The sequence below is a fragment of the Pseudophryne corroboree genome, chromosome 4 (assembly GCF_028390025.1).
Source record: "Pseudophryne corroboree isolate aPseCor3 chromosome 4, aPseCor3.hap2, whole genome shotgun sequence".
Lineage (NCBI taxonomy): Eukaryota > Metazoa > Chordata > Amphibia > Anura > Myobatrachidae > Pseudophryne > Pseudophryne corroboree.
The window spans coordinates 80,845,104-80,870,547 of NC_086447.1; the positions used below are offsets into that span (position 1 = coordinate 80,845,104).

The 25,444-nt window shown below is 44.3% G+C and overlaps 1 protein-coding gene across 5 annotated transcripts in view; it reads left to right on the forward strand.

Moving 5' to 3' along the window:
• LOC134908936 (cytochrome P450 2K6-like) overlaps positions 1-25,444 on the forward strand; it is a 90,770-nt gene that overhangs the window by 58,378 nt on the left and 6,948 nt on the right. For all 5 annotated transcript variants that reach the window (XM_063915199.1, XM_063915195.1, XM_063915197.1 and 2 more), the window contains exons 6-9: positions 5,815-5,975; positions 15,167-15,343; positions 21,283-21,424; positions 23,587-23,771. In XM_063915199.1, coding sequence (XP_063771269.1) covers positions 5,815-5,975; positions 15,167-15,343; positions 21,283-21,424; positions 23,587-23,771 — 665 coding nt within the window. The remainder of the gene's footprint in view (positions 1-5,814; positions 5,976-15,166; positions 15,344-21,282; positions 21,425-23,586; positions 23,772-25,444) is intronic.

Here is a 25,444-nt window from a genome sequence, read left to right on the forward strand (position 1 = left end):
CTCAGCATGACCAGTTCCAACAGTCAGTCTCAGTAATGGGGACTAGAGGAGGGCTGCAACCAGCGGAGGCTCCAGAGGTGGGGCTGCAGCGTAGTCCAAAGTTCAGATAGGGGAGTCACACCAACTGCCACCAACTGTCATCCCAAATTGACTCACTGGCAGTTGGTGTGGCTCCCCTATTTGAACTTTGGACTGTGCTACAACCCCACCACTGATACCACCAATGGCTGTGACCATTATACACAATAGTCGGAATGCAGATGCTTGCAGGAGGTGACTATTTCCTACAGATGCCTCCTGCAGCATTTGCCATTTAGTTGTATGGTATTGTACATCTGCCTCCCTGAGGCTGTGCAGTACCGTCCTAATTGAAATCAATCTCTTTTAAAATGTGTATCTCATTTTGAAGAACATAGTGGGACAATAGTTGTACTGTAATGAGGACAACTAAGGTTTACAGGGTTCAGAGGTTAGTATGAAGGCCTGAAAAGCTGCTTTACTTGGACACAATCAATATGATTCTTATTATCAAATCCAACACATTATTATCCTAATTCTTTACAGATCCACGATTATACCCAACATTCTGCAACAAATTAGCAGCCTCAAAGGCGCACCCTTGCTTCTCCGTGTCACCTGCATTTGTCTGTGGCCTGAAAGCTTTTTTTTATCGTGGGTGGTGGTGGTCGGGGGGAATCAAACATTAGACTGTTTGTTTTTTTTACACTTGTATTGATGAGATATATAGATATATAGATATATAGATATATATAAAACACAATTCTTTAAAGTGGCACTCATTTAAAAGGCAAAATCAACCTGATTTTGCCAATTAAATGATTGCCCCTTTAAAACATCAAGCAGAGTCACCGGGAACTCACCAATACCTGCAAGTCACAGGCTATTATATTTATCCCTAAATCTGATATATATGGAAAATTGCATTTTTTTTCACATCTGAATTTGGGACCTACCCTCGTTTTCCAAAAACACAGTACTGCTGTATTAGCAAATAGCTCTTCTCTAATTATTAATCAGAATCAGCTTTATTGGCCAGGTATACTTGCATATACAAGGAATTTTTGCGGTTACAATGCATCGCCAAATAACAACATGGAGGGGGGTTACTTAACATGGTATGTTAGTTTTGTTAAACATACAGAGTAGCTATACTATAATAGGCACTCACAATTTTTTTTTTAAATACTTATTCCCCCAATAAATAATAAGATAATTTGCACATTGTTATTTTTAATGTTTTTGAAGCATTTTGAAGCAGGTATTGGTGAGTTCCCCGTGACTCTGCTTGATGTTTTAAAGGGGCAATCATTTAATACTGATTTTCTGCTGGCGCCCAAAATGGCTGCCTCACCATTTGCATGCTCCTGATCATCTCCATAAAACATCTTAAATTCACCACAACTGATCTATAAATCATCATAAATATCCAAGGACTTACCTTTAACTTGTACTACTCTATGCGGATATCTCATCATAACCAACGGATTGCATTCCTGTGCTGAAATACACACTAAATTGAATCCTCTGCAACTCTACAATGAGAAGTCCTTCAGTTTGGAATCTACTGTACTCTGCATTGGACATCCCAGACAAGGTACTGTGGACTACAACCTATATTTGGCTCCATCCAGCCGCTCATTTAGACATCACCCACCTCTGTTCTCTGAGCAACAAATAACTCTGACTTCTTGCATTAATCAACTAATATCAGTATATTCAGGCTCTGAATGGCTGCAGGGTCACCATTTCAAATTGCAGGATCCCAGCCATTCCCCAGGACAAAGGATATCACTACCCCCACAAGAAATCTCAGAATTCAAAGGCCCCTCACACTGAGACTTTTCACACCTACACAATAGGAATTGAATTCTAACACCTTTCCACAAGCCTGCTCTGTCACGAAATAATTGACTAAATCAGCAACAGAAAAGGAAAGTTATTTTATTTATCACTTGTTTCCAATATACATATTGGATTATTGGAGCAGCAATAGGTTATAGCAAATAGCTCTGTTCATGAACCCATTATACTTTTTGGATCACATACCGAATTGGGGGAAAAAAAATAATATAAATATATACACACACAGCTTTCTCTCCCTCTCTCATCATCATATGCAGCTCATATTTATAGTAATCTGTCATTGATGACCCAATGTATACGTATTCCTCCAGCTTCATTCTTTCACTCCGCCCACCACGTTCCGCAGTTCCTATTACACCATCACAGGCTTCTATCTTCCAATCCCTTGGCATTTTAAAAAGAAAACTCAGGCGCATTCATGGGAAGCGAGCAGGCTGGAAACATCTTTTCCCCGGTAACCACCTAAGTCTTTTGCCCACCTGCTCACCCCCAGCTTCAAAGAACAAACAAATAGAAGTGATACCCAAAAGAAAGCACTGTGCTTGGAAGAACAGAACTATCAATTCTCGCTTGTGACCCCCATACCCAGAGCGCCTGCACCTAACATAAAGAAAACTGAAGGCCCTCTGGTATATCCAATCAGGTCAGTCCTTTGTAATGCCAGATCTATAAGAAACAAGACTGCAACAATTGCTGACCTTATTGAATCTGCAGATCTAGCCTGTAATACAGAGACCTGGCTATATTGGAGGATGCAGTCCCAACAAACTACTCTATCATCCACAATCCAAAACTGGATCGCAGGGGTGGCTATCTGCTTCAAAAAAGACCTTAAACTTAGGGTCCACCCTATTGAAATTACTCACTCATTCGAGTGCATTGCTGCCCGACAGGATTAGGTTTCAGAGTACTTCTCATTTACCGGCCCCCTGGAGATGGAAAGATATTTCTACAAGAAATTGCAGACACTGTTGCTGGCCTGGTTCTGGAACATCAAAGATGGCTCATCCTTGGGAATTTCAATGCATGGGTGGATGATGAGCTCTCACGCCTTGGCCAAGACCTCCTGTGCACAATGAATGGTCTGGGCTTCACACAGGTCATTCCTTCTGCCACACATAAAAGTGGTCACACTCTTGATCTTGTCTTTCAGATTGGATTAGAAGTCACTGACCTAAAAATAAACCCAGTCATCTGGTCAGACCACTACTCCCTCTGGTTCTCAGTTGCAACCCCTCAAATAAGATCTCTGCCCGTGGAGTTGACCAATAATCGTCCAAGGAGGGGTATGACTCCCCAGGCTCTAGGACAGTGATGGCTAACCTTGATACTCCAGCTGTTGTTGAACTACACATCCCATCATGCCCTGCATCAGTTTTAGAAAGGCCAAATAGTAAAACTGTAGCAGGGCATGCTGGGATGTGTAGTTCAACAACAGCTGGAGTGTCAAGGTTAGCCATCACTGCTCTAGCAGCAAACCTGGATCTCTCCGATATACTGGGTGCCTGTGAAGATCCCTGTTCCCTAATCCGTTATTATAATAGGGATGTTATGGCTGCAATTTATATTATCACCCCTGTGCGAATAATACCTCGTAAACCACAACGTCGAGCTCCCTGGTTCGACAACAGTGTTAGTGAGCTCAAGTAAAGGGGGCATAGACTGGAAAGACGATGGAGGAAGACTAACCTAGTGGATGACAAAATAAAACTAATAAAGGATAACGAAGAATATCAATCGACAACCACCCGTAAGAAATCTAAGTTCCTGTCAAATGAGATCACAGCAGCAAACAATAGGCCAGCTCAACTTTTCTGCACAGTGGAGATGCTTTGCAAGCCAGCATGCCTGCAGACTGATGAACCCCTCTCCCAGGCAAGATGCAACGAGTTTGCAAACTTCTTTGCAGATAAAATATCCACAATCCGGGCTGGAATCTCTACAGTGTCATCAAAGGAGGGCCAAACTACAAAGCCTGCCAATATAAGCCACCTGCCTTCATGGACCAGATTAACACAGTGGATATAAAGTACATTGCTGAAATTGCTCGGATCTTGCTTCCCACCACCTGTGATCTGGACCCTGCCTCAACCAAGCTTCTAATAGACTACTGTAATGTCCTCTACCTGGGTCTCCCAACAAAAGAATTGCACCGCTTACAGCTGGTGCAAAACACAGCTGCCAGGCTATTAACCAACCAGCCCCGTTCTAGCCACATAACACCCATACTCTACTCCCTTCACTGGCTGCCTGTAAGATGGCGAATCATCTTCAAGATTGGCTTACTGAGTTTCAAAGCACTACATGACCAGGGTCCAAGGTACCTGAAGCAGCTACTGTCCCCATACTGCCCCACTCGATTACTGCGATCTGTAGATGAAGGACTTTTAGCAGTACCTAGAATCTCCCGTAATTCATCTGGGGGTGGAGCTTTTAGTCATGCGGCTCCGACTCTATGGAACTCACTTCCCCGCACAGTGCGAGAGGCCCCAAAAATAGAATCCATCAAAAGTAGACTCAAGACTTTCCTGTTTTCTCAAGCATTCCCATAATGCCCCTTTAGTATCTACATGCTTCTGTATTTTTATGAAAAGCTTTTCTGTACTTCATTATTTTCTGTACTATATTATGCTATGTATCTGTTAAGCTCCTTGAGTCCTATTGGAGAAAGAGCGCTATATAAATAAAATTATTATTATTATTATTATTATTATTATTAGAAAATAAATACATTTATTTTTTTAAGATTTATGACTTGTGAACTGCATGTATAGTGGAGATTAAAAAGACAATAGAGTACAAGAGGTTAAATGTTATAGCCTGCAAGCTGCCGGAGCGTCAGTCATTTACTGTACACAGCAAAACCAATCTGATTTTGCCTTTTAAATTCTGCTTTGAAAATATGGGCAGACTCGCATCAAAGGGCCTAATTCAGAGTTGATCGCAGCAGCAAAATTGTTCTCTAATGGGCAAAACCATGAGCACTGCAGGGGGGGCAGATGTAACATGTGCAGAGAGAGTTAGATTTGGGGGGGTTATATTGTTTCTGTGCAGGGTAAATACTGGCTGCTTTATTTTTACACTGTAATTTAGATTTTAGTTTGAACACACCCCACCCAAATCTGACTCTCTCTGCACATGTTACATCTGCCCCACCTGCACTGCACATGGGCCCTCATTCCGAGTTGATCGCTCTCTAGCAACTTTTTGCAGCACTGCGATCAGATAGTCGCCGCCTATTAGGGAGTGTAATTTCGCTTTGCAAGTGTACGAACGCGTGTGCAGCCGATCAGTACAAAAACAGTTTGTGCAGTTTCTGAGTAGGTCTTGACTTACTCAGCCCTTGCGATCACTTCAGCTTGTTCGTGCCCGGAATTGATGTCGGACAACCGCCCTGCAAATGCTTGGACATGCCTGCGTTTTTCCAAACACTCCCAGAAAACGGTCAGTTGACACCCATAAACGCCCTCTTTTTGTCAATCACCTTGCGATCGGCTGTGTGAAAGGATTCTTCGTTAAATCCATCGCCCAGCACCGACCCACTTTGTACCCTTACGACGCACCTGCGCATTACGCTGCATGCGCAGTTTTGCCGAGGTCTGACCTGATCGCAGCACTGCAAAAAGTTGCTAGCGAGCAATCAATCAACTCGGAATGACCCTCATGGTTTTGATCATTAGAGAACAATTTTGCTGCTGCGATCAGGTGTGAATTTGGCCCAAAGTCCTACACCTCCGGCAGCTCGCACTCTATTCCATTTAGCCCAATGTGTTGGGCATGTTATATAATGGGGTGATATTTGATACAGGGAGAAAACATTTGTGCCAGTGCGCACCAGTGTTTCTAAGGTCAAAACAATAATGGTCTGCAATGTTTGCTCTGGTATCTTATTCTACTTTAATTTCCTTTGTATTTTTTTTGTCATTCCAGGCAAACCATTTGATAATACCAAGGTTTTAAATGCTGCTGTTGTAAACATAATCGTGTCCATATTACTGAGCCATCGATTTGATTATGAAGATCCAAAACTTTTGAGGCTGATGAAAGTTGTCAATGATAATTTAAAAATAGCTGGTAGCCCGACGGCCATGGTAAGCGCCTACATCTCATATATTACACAATGTATTTATTGCTGTCAGACGTACTGATATTAGGCAGATGGATTTAGTAACCACCTGTTTTGAGTTTTGCCTGTAAAGTTCAAAAAAAGACTATTCATTGCTGAATATTAAAAATTAAAAAATGTGATTATTTCACAGAATTAATGGCTATAGTTTGATATTTTTTAGAGCCTGATTCAGAGAAGCAGCCATGGGTATTCTTGTGCCTTTTGCTGCAGTCGCAACTGTGACTATGCTAATACTGCTACAAAGCCCCCCCTGGAGGCACAGGCGTTTTAAGAGAGGAGAGGCCCTGTGTAAAGACTCCTGGTGGGCACCTCCTCTCCATGGCGCCGTAGGCTCCGGCATTATGCGGGAGTCTACTGCTCATGTGCAAGTCTCCAGAAAAATGGCACGCGCAATGGTCCAGAGACAAATTCCCTACTGCGCGTGCGCGGTGGCCATTTTGGGAGTGCTTTTTTTGATGCTGCGGCTGTAGCACCCGTCGCAGGTCTCCGGAATGGTAAGCATAAAACAACATGGGTGCAGTGTGTGCGGTACGGGCCTCCTCTGGAACCAGGGGCCCGTGTGCACCACACACATTGCACCCATGATAGAAACATCCAATGCCTGGAGGGGTGCGGTATGGCTTGTTGATCGTCATCAGGTTTGAGGGTTATCAGTTCGACATGAGAATGTCCACAGGGTGAAACTGGTCTCTTACCTTCTCCCTGTGGAAGTGATAGCTTCAGAGTCTTCTGCCAGGTCCTGGCGGCCATGTGACAGTCACTTTCAGCAGGTCAGACCTCTGATGCTGCAATGTTCTAGTAACTATTTTTCCGACTAACCCTCTCCCTGGTGCCTAACCCTAATCTCATGCCTCCGTTAGCTAACCTTCCCACCCACTGCACCACCCACCAGAGAAAAAGAGAGCAAGACAGTAAATATTGAGGCAGTGCCAGGAGCCTAGGAAGTGTAGCCAAAGCAGGGCAAAAGTTAGGGCAGCGCTGTAAACAGTGTGCTTCTGGTTGCAGCTGTACATGATTAGCACCAGATATCCTGAGGCTGCATCGCCGGCTCCAGGAGCAATAGTAGTGACATGGCCCAGCTGGGTGTAGTATGGTTTGCCGGCGGTCGGGGTCCCGGCGACCAGAAGACCAGCGCCGGAATCCTGACTGCCGGCATACCGACAGCTGGGCGAGCGCAAATGAGCCCCTTGCGGGCTCGCTGCGCTTGCCACGCTGCAGCCATTCTGCCTCCAGGGGGGTCGTGGACCCCCAAGAGGGAGAAAAGATGTCTGTATGCCGGCGGACGTGATTCCGGCACCAGTATGGTGGTCGCCGGGAGCCTGGCCGCCGTCAACCTGAAGACCACCTGGCCCAGCTCAGTGATGCTACAACAATCCCCTGTGCAACATTTATTTATTTATAAAAGTTTCTTATATAGCGCAGCAAATTCCGTTGTGCTTTACATTTGGACACATTGATAAAGTAAAACTGGATAATAACAAACAGTCATAGAGGTAGGAAGGCCTTGCTCGCAAGCTTACAATCTGTGGGGAAATAGTCATTGATAGACAAGGATAGGCACTATCTATTGCATATTTGTCCACCGGATTGCAAAGCTTATGAGGATTGAGTGAACGGTCCTGGAATGTGATAAGCTTGCCTGAAGAGGTGAGTTTTCAGGGCACATTTGAAGGTTTGGAGACTAGGGGAGTGTCTTACTGTGCGTGGTAAGGCATTCCACAGAGTGGGTGCAGCCCGAAGAAAGTCCTGCAATCGTGCATGGGAGCAAGTAATGAGTGTGGATGAGAGACGTAGATCTTGTGAAGAACAGAGAGGTCAGGTTGGGAGATATTTTGAGATAAGTGAAGAGATGTATGTTGGTGTAGTTTGGTTAATGGCCTTGTGTGTGAGTAAAAGTATTTTATATTGCATACGGTAGAATACCGGTAACCAATGGAGGGACTGACAGAGTGGATCTGCAGCCAATGAACGTCTAGCGAGGAAGTTTAGCCTCGCAGCTGCATTCAGAATGGATTGCAGTGATGAGAATCTCGTTTTGGGAAGACTAGTTAGGAGACTATTGCAATAATCAATGCGGGAGATAATGAGAACAATGATTAGAGTTTTAGCAGTGTCTTGTGTAAGGTATGGTCGTATTTTGGATGTTTTTTAGATGCATGTAACATGATTTTGAGACAGATTGAATGTGGGGAACAAAGGACAGTTCCTGTGGGGTAGGATTAATTGTTGAGTTCTTAACAGTGATAGAGAAATCAGGTTGGTAACTACTATTAGCCGGTGGAAATATAGTTAAATCTGTTTTGGAAATAGTAAGTTTGAGGTGGTGAGATGACATCCAAGATGAAACAGCAGACAGTCATTCAGTGACACGGCCCAATTCAGATGGTGACAAATCTGGGGAGGATAGGTAGATTTGAGCATCTTCTGCATACAGATGATACTGAAATCCAAAAGAGCTGATTAGTTTACCAAGAGATGAGGTATAGATAGAGAAAGGCAGAGGACCTAAGACCAAGCCTTGTGGCATCAAGTGAAGCTTCACCCTCACTGCTACAGATGTAAACCCACAGCCGTTTCTGCAAGGGATCCAGGATTTATAAGCTGCAGCTACTTAATGCATGCTTAATTCCAGTCTAAGGTATTACAGAGAGTCTGACATTTCAGCAGAGCACAATATTTAGCTGTCACTGTAGGGGCATTGCCATGCCTTCCACAAGGGCTGGAGCTGTGAGACCGGCTCTGGGGAGACCGGGGTCAGCATACCGACCCTGGGATCCCGTCAGCAGAATGCCGGTGGGCGATGAGCGCAACAAAGCCCCTTGCAGGCTTGCTGTGCTTGCCACAGGTTCTATTTCCACTCTATGGGTGTCGGGGACACCCATGAGTGGGAATAGTCCCTGTCAGTCAGCATGCCGACTGTCGGGCTGGGTAGCGTGCAGGATTCTGGTGTCGGCATGGTAACCGCCGGGATCCCGAGCGCCGGTCACATCACCAGATCCCTTCCAGGAGTTCATATTGTGCAGTTTTAAAAGGAACCGTAAAGTCTCAAAAACATTCTCACTTTATTGTAGATACTGTGATGTCTACTAAGGAAGAGGAACATTGGGGCAGATGTATTAACCTGGAAAAGGCATAAGGAAGTGATAAACCAGTGATATGTTCAAGGTGATACATGCACCAGCCAATCAGCTCCTAACTGTTAATTTACATATTGGAGCTGATTGGTTGGTGCGTGTATCACCTTGCATTTATAACTGGTTTATCACTTCCTTATGCCTTCTCCAGGTTAATACATCTGCCCCACTATTCTGTATAAGCAACTAAGGGGCAAATGTATTAAGCCTGGAGAAGTGATAAAGTAGTGATAAGTGGAAGCTGATAACGCACCAGCCAATCAGATCCTAACTGTCATTTTTCAAACCCGTAATGATTGGCTGGTGCATTATCACCTTCCACTTATCATTTCTTTACCACTGCTTTATCACTTCTCCAGGTTTAACACATCTGCCAATGGGGCAGATGTATTAAGCCTGGAGAAGTGATAAAGCAGTGATAAGTGCAAGGTGATAATGCACCAGCCAATCAGCTCCTAACTGCCAATTTACATATTGGAGCTGATTGGCTGGTGCGTTATCACCTTGCACTTATCACTGCTTTATCACTTCTCCAGGCTTAACACATCTGCCAATAAGTGATTAAGAAGGGAAGGATATCTGAAGAGGGGTATATAATTGCTGAACTGAACTGGAGGAAAATGGACACAACTGTAAACTTCAAAGTTAAGTTCATAGACTGTAAATATTTGTTCCCTGCTACAGTAGGTATTAATCTTCCACTGTGAGTCAATCCTTTATATCCATTACTCTTAACTGGTAACAGGAGGATAATTGATACATATGTTATACAGTGTTTCTTCTTGCAAAGTGTAGCAAAAGGAAATAAACAAAACTAAGTTAGGCAAAGAGGGAAGCGAAGCATTAACTGTACAGGAGAAAGGAAAGAGCTAAATGATTGACCCTTTATTTTAGTACTTAGTGTTACATACCACAACAGGACCTATTTATATCATCTATTATAGCAGGAACAGTGTTGTAATCCAGGACATTCCCTTGGAGACATTTTGGACCCTGTGTATGGAGAAATGTGACTGGAACCACAAAGTAGAAGTACAATATAAAACATACAGTATTGGTATACATCAGAGATATATCAATAGACTTTAGATCAAATCCAAGGGCCCCAACTGTGCACCATAGTACTACTGTAAACTGGCTCTAAGCAGATGATACACTACTGTACCTGTCCTTTGCTCCAGGTACTGATAACCCAATAATACATAGGTCTGCAAACTCGGTCCTCGTTACCCCACACAGTGCATGTTTTGCAGGTCTCCTCACAGAATCACAGGTGAAATAATTAACTCCACCTGCGGACCTTTTAAAATGTGTCTGTGAGTAATTAATACACCTGTGCACCTGCTGGGTTACCTGCAAAACATGTACTGTGTGGGGTAATGAGGACCGAGTTTGCAGACCTATGCAATAACAAATCTAAATGGCTGCCTAGCATAGCTCCAGGATTGTATGAGTGCCAGTTGGATGAGACTGAACCCTGATAAAACAGAAGTCCTGATGATAGGTCACAGGACAAGACTACAGCATAGCCAATTGACAGGACTTATGGTTGGGGGTTCAGAATTACAAAACACTAAACATGTGTGGAATCTTGGCGTTGTCCTGGATGGTGGCCTGACACTTAAACATCAGGTATCAGCAACAATCAAATCCTCATTCTTTCATCTGAGGAACATAGCCAGAAGCAAGCACTTAATTCCCTCAGAAGACCTGCAATACCCTCTACATTGCTCTCTTAGCAAAAGAATTGCACCACTGTACAAAATACAGCTGGCAGACTATTAACCAACCAAACAACAAAATGCTGAATCTGGCGCTCTGTCACTTCCAATCAATATGCTGCCAGCAACATGGGGCTACTCACCCCTATTGGATAAAATCAAACAAGCAAAAAAGAAAAGTTGCAGCGCATATAGATTAGAATTATTAAGAGTCTATTTATTAAAACACATATATGAATAAAAATATATATATTCAACAAACTGTGCAATTTATATCACCGGCCGGTCAGTACATTTTTACAATAATTGATGCATGCATATACCAAATGTAACATATATTGTAACAAATTGCTTCCTATCTGTTCAATATATTTAAGCAATACCTACTAGAATAATTAAAATATAATATGATAGATCTGATAGTTATTCAGACTGAATAGTGCGCTCAATAGTTTATCCTGTGAGGTTATATAACAGTCATTTTTGGTGAAAAGAATGATGATGATAAAGTATATTCCTCACTTCAGGTGCAAATAGATGTGCTATAAATAGCTGCAACCTGTAATTGAGCCAATGCTCTCACTGAAAGTGTGTCTGGCCAGACATTAATATAATGCGGTCTCACCACTCCTGTGCATGGGTAATTTCACCCGAGATGTCCTCCCGGCTGCTGGTGCTCTCAACCCTTTATTGCGCAGTCATCTCTGAGGGATCATATAAGAAAGGTGAAGAATTCCAATCGCATCTTACTGGAGTGTATGGTTTAGCTGTAAAGACCTCCGGGCAGCGGTATATCCGTTTGAATGAGTAATTGACGCGTTTCCCCGCCTCCCTCCGGGTTCAGCGGCTTCATCAGAATGTTCACTCGAATACTACGATCTATAGATAAAGGACTAATAACCGTACCTAGAATCTCCCGGAATTCATCTGGGGGTCGAGCTTTCAACTTTGTGGCTCCGACTCTATGGAACTCTCTTCCCTTCACAGTGTGAGAAGCCGCCACTCTAGAATCCTTCAAAAATAGTCTAAAGACTTATTTACTCATCATTTCACTTATATCCAAAGTAAAGCTTGTTTTGTATTTTGAGCTGTAAAGACAATTGTAAAGTCCTTTGAGACCTTTTAGGAGAAAAGTGCTATATAAATATTATAAATATATAAATATAAATATTATAAACCTAACCCTCCCTCCCCACAACCTAACGCTCCATCCACGCATACTAACCCTCCCTCCCCAGAGCCTAACCCTCCATCCACGCATGCTAACCCTCCCTCCCCACAGCCTAACCCTCCATCCAAGCATACTAACCCTCCCTCCCCACAACCTAACCCTCCATCCACGCATACTAACCCTCCCTCCCCACAACATAACCCTCCATCCACGCATACTAACCCTCCCTCCACACAACCTAACCCTCCATCCACGCATACTAACCCTCCCTCTCCACAGCCTAACCCTCCATCCACGCATACTAACCCTCCCTCCCCACAGCCTAACCCTCCATCCAAGCATATTAACCCTCCCTCCCCACAACCTAACCCTCCATCCACGCATACTAACCCTCCCTCCCCACAACCTAACCTTCCATCCACGCATACTAACCCTCCCTCCCCACAGCCTAACCCTCCATCCACGCATACTAACCTCCCTCTCCACAGCCCAACCCTCCATCCACGCATACTAACCCTCCCTCCCCACAGCCTAACCCTCCATCCAAGTATACTAACCCTCCCTCCCCACAACCTAACCCTCCATCCAAGCATACTAACCCTGTCTCCCCACAACCTAACCCTCCATCCACGCATACTAACCCTCCCTCCTCACAGCCTCTCCCTCCATCCAAGCATACTAACCCTCCCTCCCCACAACCTAACCCTCCATCCACGCATACTAACCCTCCCTCCCCACAACCTAACCCTCCATCCACGCATACTATCCCTCCCTTCCCACAGCCTAACCCTCCATCCACGCATACTAACCTTCCCTCCCCACAACTTAACCCTCCATCCACGCATACTAACCCTCCCTCCCCACAGCCTAACCCTCCATCCAAGCATACTAACCCTCCCTACCCACAGCCTAACCCTCCATCCACGCATACTAACCCTCCCTCCCCACAGCCTAACCCTCCATCCAAGCATACTAACCCTCCCTCCCCACAGCCTAACCCTCCATCCACGCATACTAACCCTCCCTCCCCACAGCCTAACCCTCCATCCACGCATACTAACCCTCCCTCCCCACAGCCTAACCCTCCATCCACACATACTAACCCTCCCTTCCCCCAGCCTAACCCTAAACCCCACCCTCACAGCCTAACCCTATCCTACCCAGGATAATTACATTCGGGATAATAGCCAGTGGGATTCTGTTGTTGGTATTCTAACAGTTGTTGGGATTCCGGCGTCTGTCTCCCACCCACCAGCATCCTGAGCACCGGGATGCCAATTACTTTCCAGACAGATAACCACGGGTTATAGTAATGATAAAGTGTTTTATTGGTTAGAGAGGGAGGGAGAGAGAGAGAGAAAGGGAGAGAAAGATAGGGTCCACACTCACATTTTTCATCCAAACTGCTGGGGTGACATCCAATGAGGGAGAAATATCCCCACTCCAATTTAATTCCAAAGCAAGGGAGCTTTGACAAAGGTCTGAGTTAAAACCGAAACGTTGATGTGGATTACTACTTGTTGATGTTCTAATTAAAATTAATGTGCTGGTGAGTTCTCCCTTGCTTTGGAATTTTATATTTATATTATATATATATATATATATATATATATATATACTGTAAAGCAGCCCGGCACTCCCTGATTACATAATGTAATTGGCCTGGGTGCCCTCCGGAGTTTTAGTAATAGTATGCAGAAAGAAATCGGCGGCACTCCAGGACTTGTCAAACAAAAAACTGGTGTATTAAAGCATCACAGGATACAATACATGACCGACGTTTCGGGGCCCGTAGCCCCTTCTTCAAGGTGTCACACCTTGAAGAAGGGGCTACGGGCCCCGAAACGTCGGTCATGTATTGTATCCTGTGATGCTTTAATACACCAGTTTTTGTTTGACAAGTCCTGGAGTGCCGCCGATTTCTTTCTGCATACTATATATATATATATATATATATATATGTAGAAGATGATGTCCGGCACTCACCCCAACAATTGTAGATTGCCCGGGTGACGCTCTAAGGAAGAAGTATATTACATGAATGGCGAATGGCACTCTGGGACTGTATTATAAATAAAGAATTCAGGCACAGCCAATCAGATGCAGTCAACGTTTCAGTGCGTGAGCACTTTTATCAAGACCAATTGCTCATATAAAAAACATACAATTTATAGCTGATTACTCACCACCCATGTGCTCAAAGTCCTGCCTTCGCCGCCAGCTTCGGGATTCCTGTGATGTCATAGGCAACAGCCGACGCCCAGGACCCGTCACAAGAGCGTGCAGCGTGTAGTGTAAACCGTCGCCAAGGAGACATAATGAACAAACTACAGAGGGGCAATACAAAAGAGAGACATTGTCCGTATGAATCAATGTAAAAAAGAAACAATGTATGCATAGACTAATGGAATAAAAGATAAACATCATATCATACAGAATAACATACATGGCATGCACAATGGCATACCTCCCAACATGACCCTCTCCAGGAGGGACAGAATGTTCTGCTCCTGGACTTTTCTCCTAATGTATGATTGCCATCACCTGTGGTGAAACACCTTTCTTACCCATCAACCTGTTCAACACAGGTGCTGGCAATCATACATTAAGAGAAAAGTCCAGACGCAGAGCATTCTGTCCCTCCTGGAGAATGTCATGTTGGGAGGTATGCAATGAAGCAACTACAAGGTGTGCAAATACAGTATCTGAAGGTATAAATCAGCCAAAACCAGACCAATGGAAAAAGGCACATAACAATATATAAAAAAGATGTGTGGGCAATCGTATGGGACCTCATACATAAGGTATCAGGCTGTGCAGCTCAATTAAAGGCTCGCAGTGCCTGCTCATAAGGAGTATCGACAGGCAACCATAAATCACTATATAAAAAAAAAAAATTCAATACTGTTAAAAACATAAATGATAAATCCAGTGGAGATACAGTAATGCCACACAAGATGTGCAGAGGGGAATAATGGACAGTATAGATTATATGAAAAAAACTGAAACGTTGTAAACTTTAATTAATTAACAGATTTATTCAACTGACTTTGTAGTGCCGTCTATCAAGGAACTTATTATTTATATCATGTATTTGTAACTATATTCTCTCTTTCTCTCTGTAAAGCTGTACAACGCCTTTCCATCTGTGATGCGCTGGTTTCCTGGATTTCTCAAAACAATTACTGACAATTTGAATGAAATGCACAGCTTCGTAAGAGAAACCTTCACCACCCAGAAGAAACAGTTGGATGTTAATGACCAGAGGAATCTTATCGACAGGTTCCTGGTGAAACAACAGGAGGTAATGCAGCACTTACTTCTTACTTTTTGGACTACTTGGAGAGTGTGAATAACAACACTACATTCACACTGAGGAGCCAGTAAGAAATACAAATGGCAGGCGCAATACTGCTGGTGAATAGCTTATTGAAGTAAATAATTAGAGATGAGAGGGTTCGGTTCCCTGAGAACCGAACCCTACTGGGATTCAATACTCAAGCCCGGATCCAAGCCCGGATCCGGTTTTCCCGCCTGACTCGGAAACCAGAACGAGGCAAAAAGTGGTGTGGCAACCTGCTCTGTCATTCCAGTGCTGCATTGTGCTGCTCAGTCCAGTGTAGAGTCTTATGCTGCATCAGTCCAGTCACAGTGGTGGTGTTCTCTGCTGCCATATGTCCAGTGTAGCTGTATAAGTCCAGTCCAGTGTTGCTGTGTTGTGCTGCATCAGTCCAGTGGTGGTGTGTTGTGCTGCATCAGTCCAGTCACAGTGGTGGTGTCCTCTGCTGCATATGTCCAGTGCTGCTGTATAAGTCCAGTCCAGTGGTGCTGAGTTGTGCTGCATCAGTCCAGTGGTGGTGTCCCTCTGCTGCCGTATATGTCCAGTGGTACTGCCGTATATGTCCAGTGGTACTGCCGTATATGTCCAGTGGTACTGCCGTATATGTCCAGTGATACTGCCGTATATGTCCAGTGATACTGCCATATAAATCCAGTCCAGTGATACTGCCGTATATGTCCAGTGATACTGCCGTATATGTCCAGTGATACTGCCATATATGTCCAGTGGCGCTGCCGTATAAATCCAGTCATACTGGCGTATATGTCCAGTGGTACTGCTGTATAAATCCAGTGGTACCTGCGTATAAATCCAGTCCAGTTATACTGCCGTATAAGTCCAGTGATACAGCTATGTAAATCATGTGATACTGCCGTATATGTCCAGAGGTACTGCCGTATAAATCCAGTCCAGTGATACTGCCGTATATGTCCAGTGGTACTGCCGTATAAATCCAGTGGTACTGGCGTATAAATCCAGTCCAGTGATACTGCTGTATATGTCCAGTGATACTGCTGTATATGTGCAGTAATACTGCCGTATAAATCCAGTGGTACTGGCATATAAATCCAGACCAGTGATACTGCCGTATAAGTCCAGTGATACTGCGATACTGCCATATATGTCCAGTGATACTGCTGTATATGTGCAGTAATACTGCCGTATAAATCCAGTGGTACTGGCATATAAATCCAGTCCAGTGATACTGCCGTATAAGTCCAGTGATACTGCCGTATAAGTCCAGTGATACTGCCGTATAAGTCCAGTGATACTGCCGTATAAGTCCAGTGATACTGCCGTATAAGTCCAGTGATACTGCCGTATAAGTCCAGTGATACTGCCGTATAAGTCCAGTGATACTGCCGTATAAGTCCAGTGATACTGCCGTATATGTCCAGTGGTACAGCCGTATAAATCCAGTACAGTGATACTGCTGTATAAATCCAGTAATACTGCCGTATATGTCCAGTGATACTGCCGTATATGTCCAGTGATACTGCCTTATAAGTCCAGTGGTACTGGCATATAAATCCAGTCCAGTGGTACTGCCGTATAAGTCCAGTCCAGTGGTGCTGCCATATAAATTCAGTGGTTCTGTACTGTGCTGCATATTATTTACTCCAAATAAAGGGGTTATTAATATTTAATCTAAATAATTTTTACAGGGTTTGCCCTGTGTGGTGTATAGGTACGCTGTCCTTTGCTGCATTTTGTTATGTAACTCCAGAAAAATAATGGAGAACAAAAATTGAGGATAAAATAGGGAAAGATCAAGAACCACTTCCTCCTACTACTGCTGCTGTTGCTGCTGCTGTTGTTGATGCTGGGAGTCGATCGTCATCCCAGAGGGAAGTTGGAAGACCACTTGTACTACTTCAACAAAGCAAATGACTGTCCAACAGTCCTTTTCGAGGAAGATGAAATATGACAGCAGTCATCCTGTTGCAAAGCGGGTAACTGAAGCCTTGACAGCTAATGTATGTTGGTGTTAGACGTGCGCCTGGTATCCGCCATTAGTGCAGTGGGCTGCAGTGCCAACCCTAGATGGGCCAAGTGTTTGTGCTGCACACTTCTGTCACTTAGCTTAGTCATACAGCGACTTTGGTGCACCTCTTTTTTTCTTTGCATCAAGTGCTGTTTGCGGACTAGGTTTTTTAAGTGCCATACTGTCTGCAACTGCAGTGCCACTCCTAGATGGGCCAGGTGTTTGTGCCGCACATTTGTGTCGCTTAGCTTAGTCATAAAGCTACCTAATTCCACCTCTTTTTTTCCTCTTTGCATCATGTGCTGTTTGGGACCTATTTTTTAAATCTGCCATCCTGTCTGCCACTGCAGTGCCACTCCTAGATGGGCAAGGTGTTTGTGCAGCACACTTGTGTCACTTAGCTTAGTCATACAGCCACCTCAGTGCAACCTTTTGGCCTAAAAACAATATTGTGAGATGTTCAGAATAGACTGGAAATGAGTGGAAATGAATGTTTTTGAGGTTACCCCCAAATTCTGTGATTTTAGCTGTTTTTGTTTTTTTCAAAAATCATTAAGATCCAAAACCAAAACACGAAAGGGTGGTTTTGGCAAAACCAATCCAATCCAGATTCAAAACACGAGCATGGAACCAGAACCAAAACACAAAACACGAAAAGTGCCCGCCGCACATCTCTAGAAATAATACACTGCGTTATACAACTCACAGCAATCTGAGAACTCACACGGTCTTACAGATTGTCTTCTCACTCATTAGCCATGGCGCTGTATTCATCACAATGCATTTTACTTCATAGATATTTCAGAACTGTTATAGTGTAGCACTCTATTACTCTATAATCTGAATGAACATATATACAGTAGGAAGAGGAAACAATGGGGCAGATATATTAACGGGTTGGTATTGGGAGACCGGCATTTAGGATCCCGGAGGTCACCATACCGACCCCGGGATCCCAGTCTCCAGAATGCCAGCGGGAGGGAGGTGAGCGCAACAAAGCCCCTTGTGGGTAGCTCGCTGTGTTCGCCACAAGTACCCACTCTATGGGTGTCGTGGACAGCCACGAATGGGAATAGTCCCTGTTATTCGGCATGCCAACTTTCAGGCTGTCCAGCACTCTGAATTCTGGCGTTGGTATAGTAACCAGCGGTATCCCGACTACCAGTCACATGACTACATCCCGTTAGAGATGTGCGGCGGTCACTTTTCGTATTTTGTGTTTTGGTTCTGGTTCCAAACAGCACATGATGCAAAGAAGAAAAAGAGGTGCAATGAGGTAGCTGTATGACTAAGCTAAGCGACACAAGTTTGCGGCACAAACACCTGGCCCATCTAGGAGTGGCACTGCAGTGGCAGACAGGATGGCACTTAAAAAAAACTAGTCCCCAAACAGCACATCATGGAAAGAAGTAAAAGAGGTGCAATGAGGTAGCTGTATGACTAAGCTAAGCGACACAAGTGTGCGGCAGGATGGCACTTAAAAAAACCTAGTCCCCAAACAGCACATCATGTAAAGAAGTGAAAGAAGTAAAAGACGTGCAATGAGGTAGCTCTATGGCTAAGCTAAGCGACACAAGTGTGCGGCACAAACACTTGGCCCATCTAGGGTTGGCACTGCAGTCCCACTGCACTAATGGCAGATACAGGACGCACGTCTAACACCAACATAGCTGTCAAGGCCTCAGTTATTCGCATTGCAACAGGATGACTGCTGTCATATTTCATCTTCCTTGCAAAGGACTGTTGGACAGTCATTTGCTTAGTTGAAGTAGTACAAGTGGTCTTCCGACTTCCCTCTAGGATGATGATCGACTCCCAGCTGCAACACCAGCATCAGCAGCAACAGCAGAAGGAGGAAGTGGTTCTTGATCTTTCTCTATTTTATCCTCCAAATTTTTATTCTCCATTATTTTTCTGGAGTTATATAACAAAATGCAGCAAAGGACAGCGTACCTCTACACCACACAGGGCAAACCCTGTAAAAATTATTTAGATTCAATATTAATAACCCCTTTATTTGGAGCAAATAATACAGGACAGCACCACTGAACTTATATGGCAGCACCACTGGACTGGACTTATACGGCAGTATCACTGGACTGGATTTATATGGCAATACCACTGGACATATATGGCAGTACCACTGGAATTATATGGCAGTACCACTGGATTTATACGGCAGCACCACTGGACATATACGGCAGTATCACTGGAATTATATGGCAGTACCACTGGACATATACGGCAGCATCACTGGACTGGATTTATATGGCAGTACCACTGGACAAATACGGCAGTATCACTGGAATTATATGGTAGTATCACTGGACATATACGGCAGTATCACTGCACTGGATTTATATGGCAGTACACACTGGACATATACGGCAGTATCACTGGACTTATACGCCAGTACCACTGGATTTATACGGCAGTACCACTGGACATATACGGCAGTATTACTGGACATATACGGCAGTATCACTGGACTTATACAGTAGTACCACTGGACTTATACGGCAGTTCCACTGGACTTAAACGGCAGCACAGGATCTCCACCATTGGACTGATGCAGCACAACACAGCACCACTGGACTGGACATATTCAGAAGAGGACACCACCACTGTGACTGGACTGATGCAACACAAGACACCACCACTGTACTGATGTAGCACAACACAGCACCACTGGACTGGACTTATACAGCAGCACTGGACATATGGCAGCAGAGGACACAACCACTGTGACTGGACTGGTGCAGCACACGACACTACTACTGTACTGATACAGGACAACACAGCACCACTGCATTGGACTTATTCAGCAGCACTGGACATATGGCAGCAGAGGACACCACCACTGTGACTGGACTGATGCAGCACAAGACACCACTACTGTACTGATGCAGGACAACACCGCACCACTGCACTGGACTTATACAGCTACACTGGACATATAGCAGCAGAGGACATCACCACTGTGACTGGACTGATGCAGCATAAGACACTACACTGGACTGAGCAGCACAAGACAGCACTGGAATCGCCACCCCACTTTCCCTCCCGCACATACACTGAGGACGGAGACATGTCCTCTCGCTACACTCTCCAATTCCGTAGTGAAAATGGCAGCGATATTCCTTATATGGAATCCAAAACCTGCGAGAATCCGAGTCAGGCGGGATAATGCAAGCCGGGCTCGGATCCGGGCTTGGGTAGTGAAGTCCGGTAGGGTTCGGTTCTCAGGGAACCGAACCCGCTCATCTCTACATCCCTTATTAACCTGGAGAAGGGATAAAGAAGTAATAAAGTGGAAGGTGATAACGCAATAGCCAATCATTACAGATTTGAAAAATGACAGGAGCTGATTGGCTGGTGCGTTATCACCTTCCACTTGTCACTGCTTTATCACTTCTTTATCCCTTGTCCAGGCTTTATACATCTGCCCCAGTGTGCTTAATCATTAACTGTCATTGTGATGTAAAAATGAATACAACATTTTTGCTAATTTTTTTTTTATATTTTGCAGTTTATTATACCATAAACTATTTTGTATTATTTATGTAACAGTTTATTTGCTATTTAAATGCTGTTTTTTAATACTGCTGTTTTTAAAAATGAAGTTGATACCCGTCGGATTTCAAATTATTCCACAGAATTGCAAGTGAAATAATTTGCTCCACCTGTGGATCTTTTAAAATGTGTCAGTGAGTAATGGATACACCTGTGCACCTGCTAGGTGACCTGGAAAACATGAGTTTGAATACCACTGCTATAGAAGGACTGAGTGACTATAGGGGGTTAATTTACTAAAGATCATTGTGAGGTCTATTTGAAATCAACAAGTATCGTCGTCAGTTTAAATACCTAAAGTTCTTTGCATGCTACCTTATAACAATTCCCACCTTATACATTATAGGAAAAACCCAGTCCTGAATTTTATTTCACCAATGACAATCTCATAGCACTTGTGGCCGACCTCTTCATTGCTGGAATGGAGACAACGTCCACCACTCTGAGATGGGGTCTTCTATTGATGATGAAATATCCTGAAATCCAAAGTAGGCGAGCAAATTCCACTTACAATTGTTTTCTAAATCATATTGCTCATCAAATTTTGCACAGAATAAATAATGTTTATTTATATATATATATATATATATATATATATATATATATATATATATATATATATTACACAAGGATGGTTCAATAGATAAGGTGAAAAGACCTCTCATTGCGTACATTAATTCAACTCTTACATATACGTATAATCAATAGTATGACCTTGGTATTGGTACAGTTTATTTTTCCATATAGTCCCCAGACTTGTCTAAGCATTTGTTCCAGTGGTATGCCAAGGTATCTATCCCGGCATAGAAGCAATCAGTGTCCGACACTGTCAAGTGCCTGAAGCCAGGACACAACTCTTTACTTACCTTCACGGTTGGTTGGAAATTGCCTTCAACCTAGGTGCTTCTTCAGTGGTCCAAAGAGATGGAAATCATATAGTGACAGGTCAGGGTGTAGGGAGAATGGTCCAATACCTCTCAATGGTTGGATTGCTGCTCATCTTGAACATCTGTCCTGCCCCCCAAAGGCAGTGCACCAAACCTGTTCCCGTGGCATGATATCACTGTACACCTCTACAAGTTGGCGATCAATTTCAACTATTGATGTTCCCTTTAGATGCAGATATCTGAGCACACTACGCACTTCAGTGTGTGACCATGTTTCTGCCAGCCCAGCCATCTTACACCTGATGTTGGGACAGTATGACTGATACAAGGCGCAGACTAATGGCTGTGAGGGGAAGTTATGGTCTTCCTGGTAGAAATTAGAATAAAATTGAGAACATTACACATGTGAAGTGTCGTGTTACCTTACTTATAACCCTCGCATATTATATGGGATGCATTCAATATCCCGGCTGTCGGGATCTCGGCGCTCAGCATACCGGCGATAGGATCCTTACCGCCGGGATATCGACACCTAATATCCATCTTCGTGTGTCCAAGACCCCCCTGGAGAGAAAATAAATAGTGTGGCGCACGTTGCACTGTGTTTTGATCGCAGCGAGCCCACAAGGAGCTATTTAGCACTCGCCCCGCTGCCGCATTCCGGCGCCCAGCATCCCGTGGTCGGGATTCTGACCGCCGGAATTGCTGGCGCCTGTGTATTGATACCAACCCATTTTATATCCCTCTTTTTCAAGGCTCCAAAAGTAGGTGGACAATTGACTCAAAAGCTGTATCATGGATAGGTATGAGCTGTTTCTTTGTTATTTCTAACTTAAATAGGCAAAAGGAATGGAGTTGATTCCAAGTGTGGCATTTGCATTTGGAAGCTGTTGCTGTGAACCCACATTGTGTGGTCAAATAACTCTCAATGTAAGTTAAACGGAATCTTTAGGCTGCAAACACAAAAAGAACCTTAGGAATGGCCAAATCAACAGTCTGGAACATTCTGAGAAATGCATGTAGAATGCACTGGTGAGCCCGCCCGGCAACATAAAATGTCCTGGACATCCATGGTAGACAATAGTGGTAGATGATTGCAGGTTCCTTTTCATTGTAAAGAAAAAACACTTCACTATATCCAGCCAAATGAAGAACACTCTACAGGCGGTAGGCATATCATTATCCAAGTTTACTATAAAGAGAAGACTTCACAAGAGCAAATACATAAAGTTCACCACTAGGTGCAAATCGTTCATGAACATCAAAAATAGAATGGCCAAGTCAAACATATGATCTCAACCTGATCTAGCATTCATTACATTTCACTAGCTGAAGACAATACTAAAGGCAGAAAGATCCATGAAAAACAAGAACTGAAGACAGCAGTAGTAAAGGCCTGGTATAGCATAACAAAGGGGGAAACCCAGCATTTGGTGATGTCCATAGGTTCCAGTCTTCAGGGAGTCATTGCTTGCAAAGGGTTCTCCACAAAGTATTAAAAATTTACTTTTATTTATGATTATGTAAATTTGTCCAATTGCATTTGAGCACCTGAAAATGGGGGACTGTGTATAAAAATGGTTGCAATCCCTAAATGTTTCATACAACACTTTTTTATTTCTGAATTAAAGCTGAAAGTCTGCACTTCAGTTGCATCTCCATTGTGTCAGTGTCCAAATATATATGGACCTAACTGTATATACTGTAGATATTTGTGTTTTTGTGTTGAGTGTTTTTACTGTACCTTTTTTTTTTTTAAACAGGAAAAGTCCAAAATGAGATTGATAAAGTTATTGGTACATCGGAGCCTCAGGCCGCTCACCGTAAGGAAATGCCCTATACTGACGCTGTTATTCATGAAGTTCAGAGGTTTGGAAATATAGTTCCGAATAATCTCCCGCATGCTACTACTCAGGACGTCACATTCCGAGGGTATTTTCTACCAAAGGTAAAAAGAAGATCTTATTGTGTTTCCCATCATTTCAGGTACTGCTTTCTTCTAGGTGATTTTATTTAATAAAACAACAAATGCAGCGTTCCGCAAAAAGGCCTCTACCAAATTGGAATGAGTTACAGTGGCTACTAACTTATATATCTGAACTGAAATGTGGGTCATTGCCAGGCCCGGCGCTACCCGCTCAGCGAAGGGATGCAGTGCAGGGAGGCGCTGGGACAGATAGGCGCCTCCCCTGCTCTGTATCCCTTCCCTGCTGCGCCGTCCTGTCCCCCCTCCTGCTGCTGCTGCTGCCAGTGCTGTGTCTGTCACTGTATGACAGGCACTGGCAGCGGGCACCTGCAGCATGAAAAGCCTCCTGACTCCTCCCTCCCCTCCCCTCACCTGTGCTGTGTGACAGCGCCGAGTACGGGACAGCAGGGGGTGGAGCTACACGGGATGGAAGGGGCGTGGCTAAACGACCCAGAAGGGGCGGAGCTACACGGACCAGGCTGTATAGAGGGAGACTGGCTTAGGTAAGTGGAGAGTGAGAGAGAAGTGTGTGTGTGTATATGGTGGGTGTGTATATGTGTGTATATATGTGTGAATTGTGTGTGTGGTATGTCTGTGCGCGCGCTTTATGGACGCTACTACTGGGGGGGGCATTACGTATAACGACGCTACTACTGGGGGGGGCATTACATGTAAGAACGCTACTACTACTGGGGGGGGCATTACGTATAAGGACACTACTACTATTGGGGGGGCATTACGTATAAGGACGCTACTATGTCTAGGGGGGGAATTACGTATAAGGACGCTTCTACTACTGGGGGAACACTACGTATAAGGACGCTACTACTACTGGGGGGTATTACGTATAAGGACGCGTCTACTACTGGGGGTGCACTACGTATAAGGACGCTACTACTACTGGGGGGCATTATGTATAAGGATGCTACTACTACTGGGGGGCATTATGTATAAGGACACTACTACTACGGGAGGGGGCATTATGTATAAGGATGCTACTACTACTGGGGGGGATTATGTGTAAGGATGCTACTACTACTGGGGGGGCATTATGTATAAGGACACTACTACTACTGGGGGGCATTATGTATATGGACGCTACTACTACTGGGGGGGTATTATGTATAAGGACACTACTACTACTGGGGGGCATTATGTATAAGGATGCTACTATTACTGGGGTGCATTACATATAAGGACGCTACTACTACGGGTGGGGCATTACGTATAAGATTAATAAGATTGTGCTACATTGTGGCGTAATTTTAAATGGGGGCACTATTGTGGGGCCATGCCCCTTACTTGTGAGACCACACCCCTTTTCCCGGCGCGCGCCAAAGGAATATGGGAGGGCGCAAATTTATAGTTTGCAGGGGGGCGCCGAACACCCTAGCACCGGCCCTGGTCATTGCATACAAATGCCTAACACCTTTGTCATAGGCCCTCATAAAAAGATACGAATAGTATCAGGTTTCTGTATGTCAGGTGGCCGAGCAGAGCACCGGGACATGGATCTGCTCCCAGCCCTTGTATCCAGATGCCTGATTGCCAAGCAGAGCATCGGGAGGCTGCGTTGTTCGGCTAGGCCTGGTGTGGCCAACCTGTGGCTCTCCAGATGTTGTGAAACTACACATCCCAGCATGCCCTGCCACAGT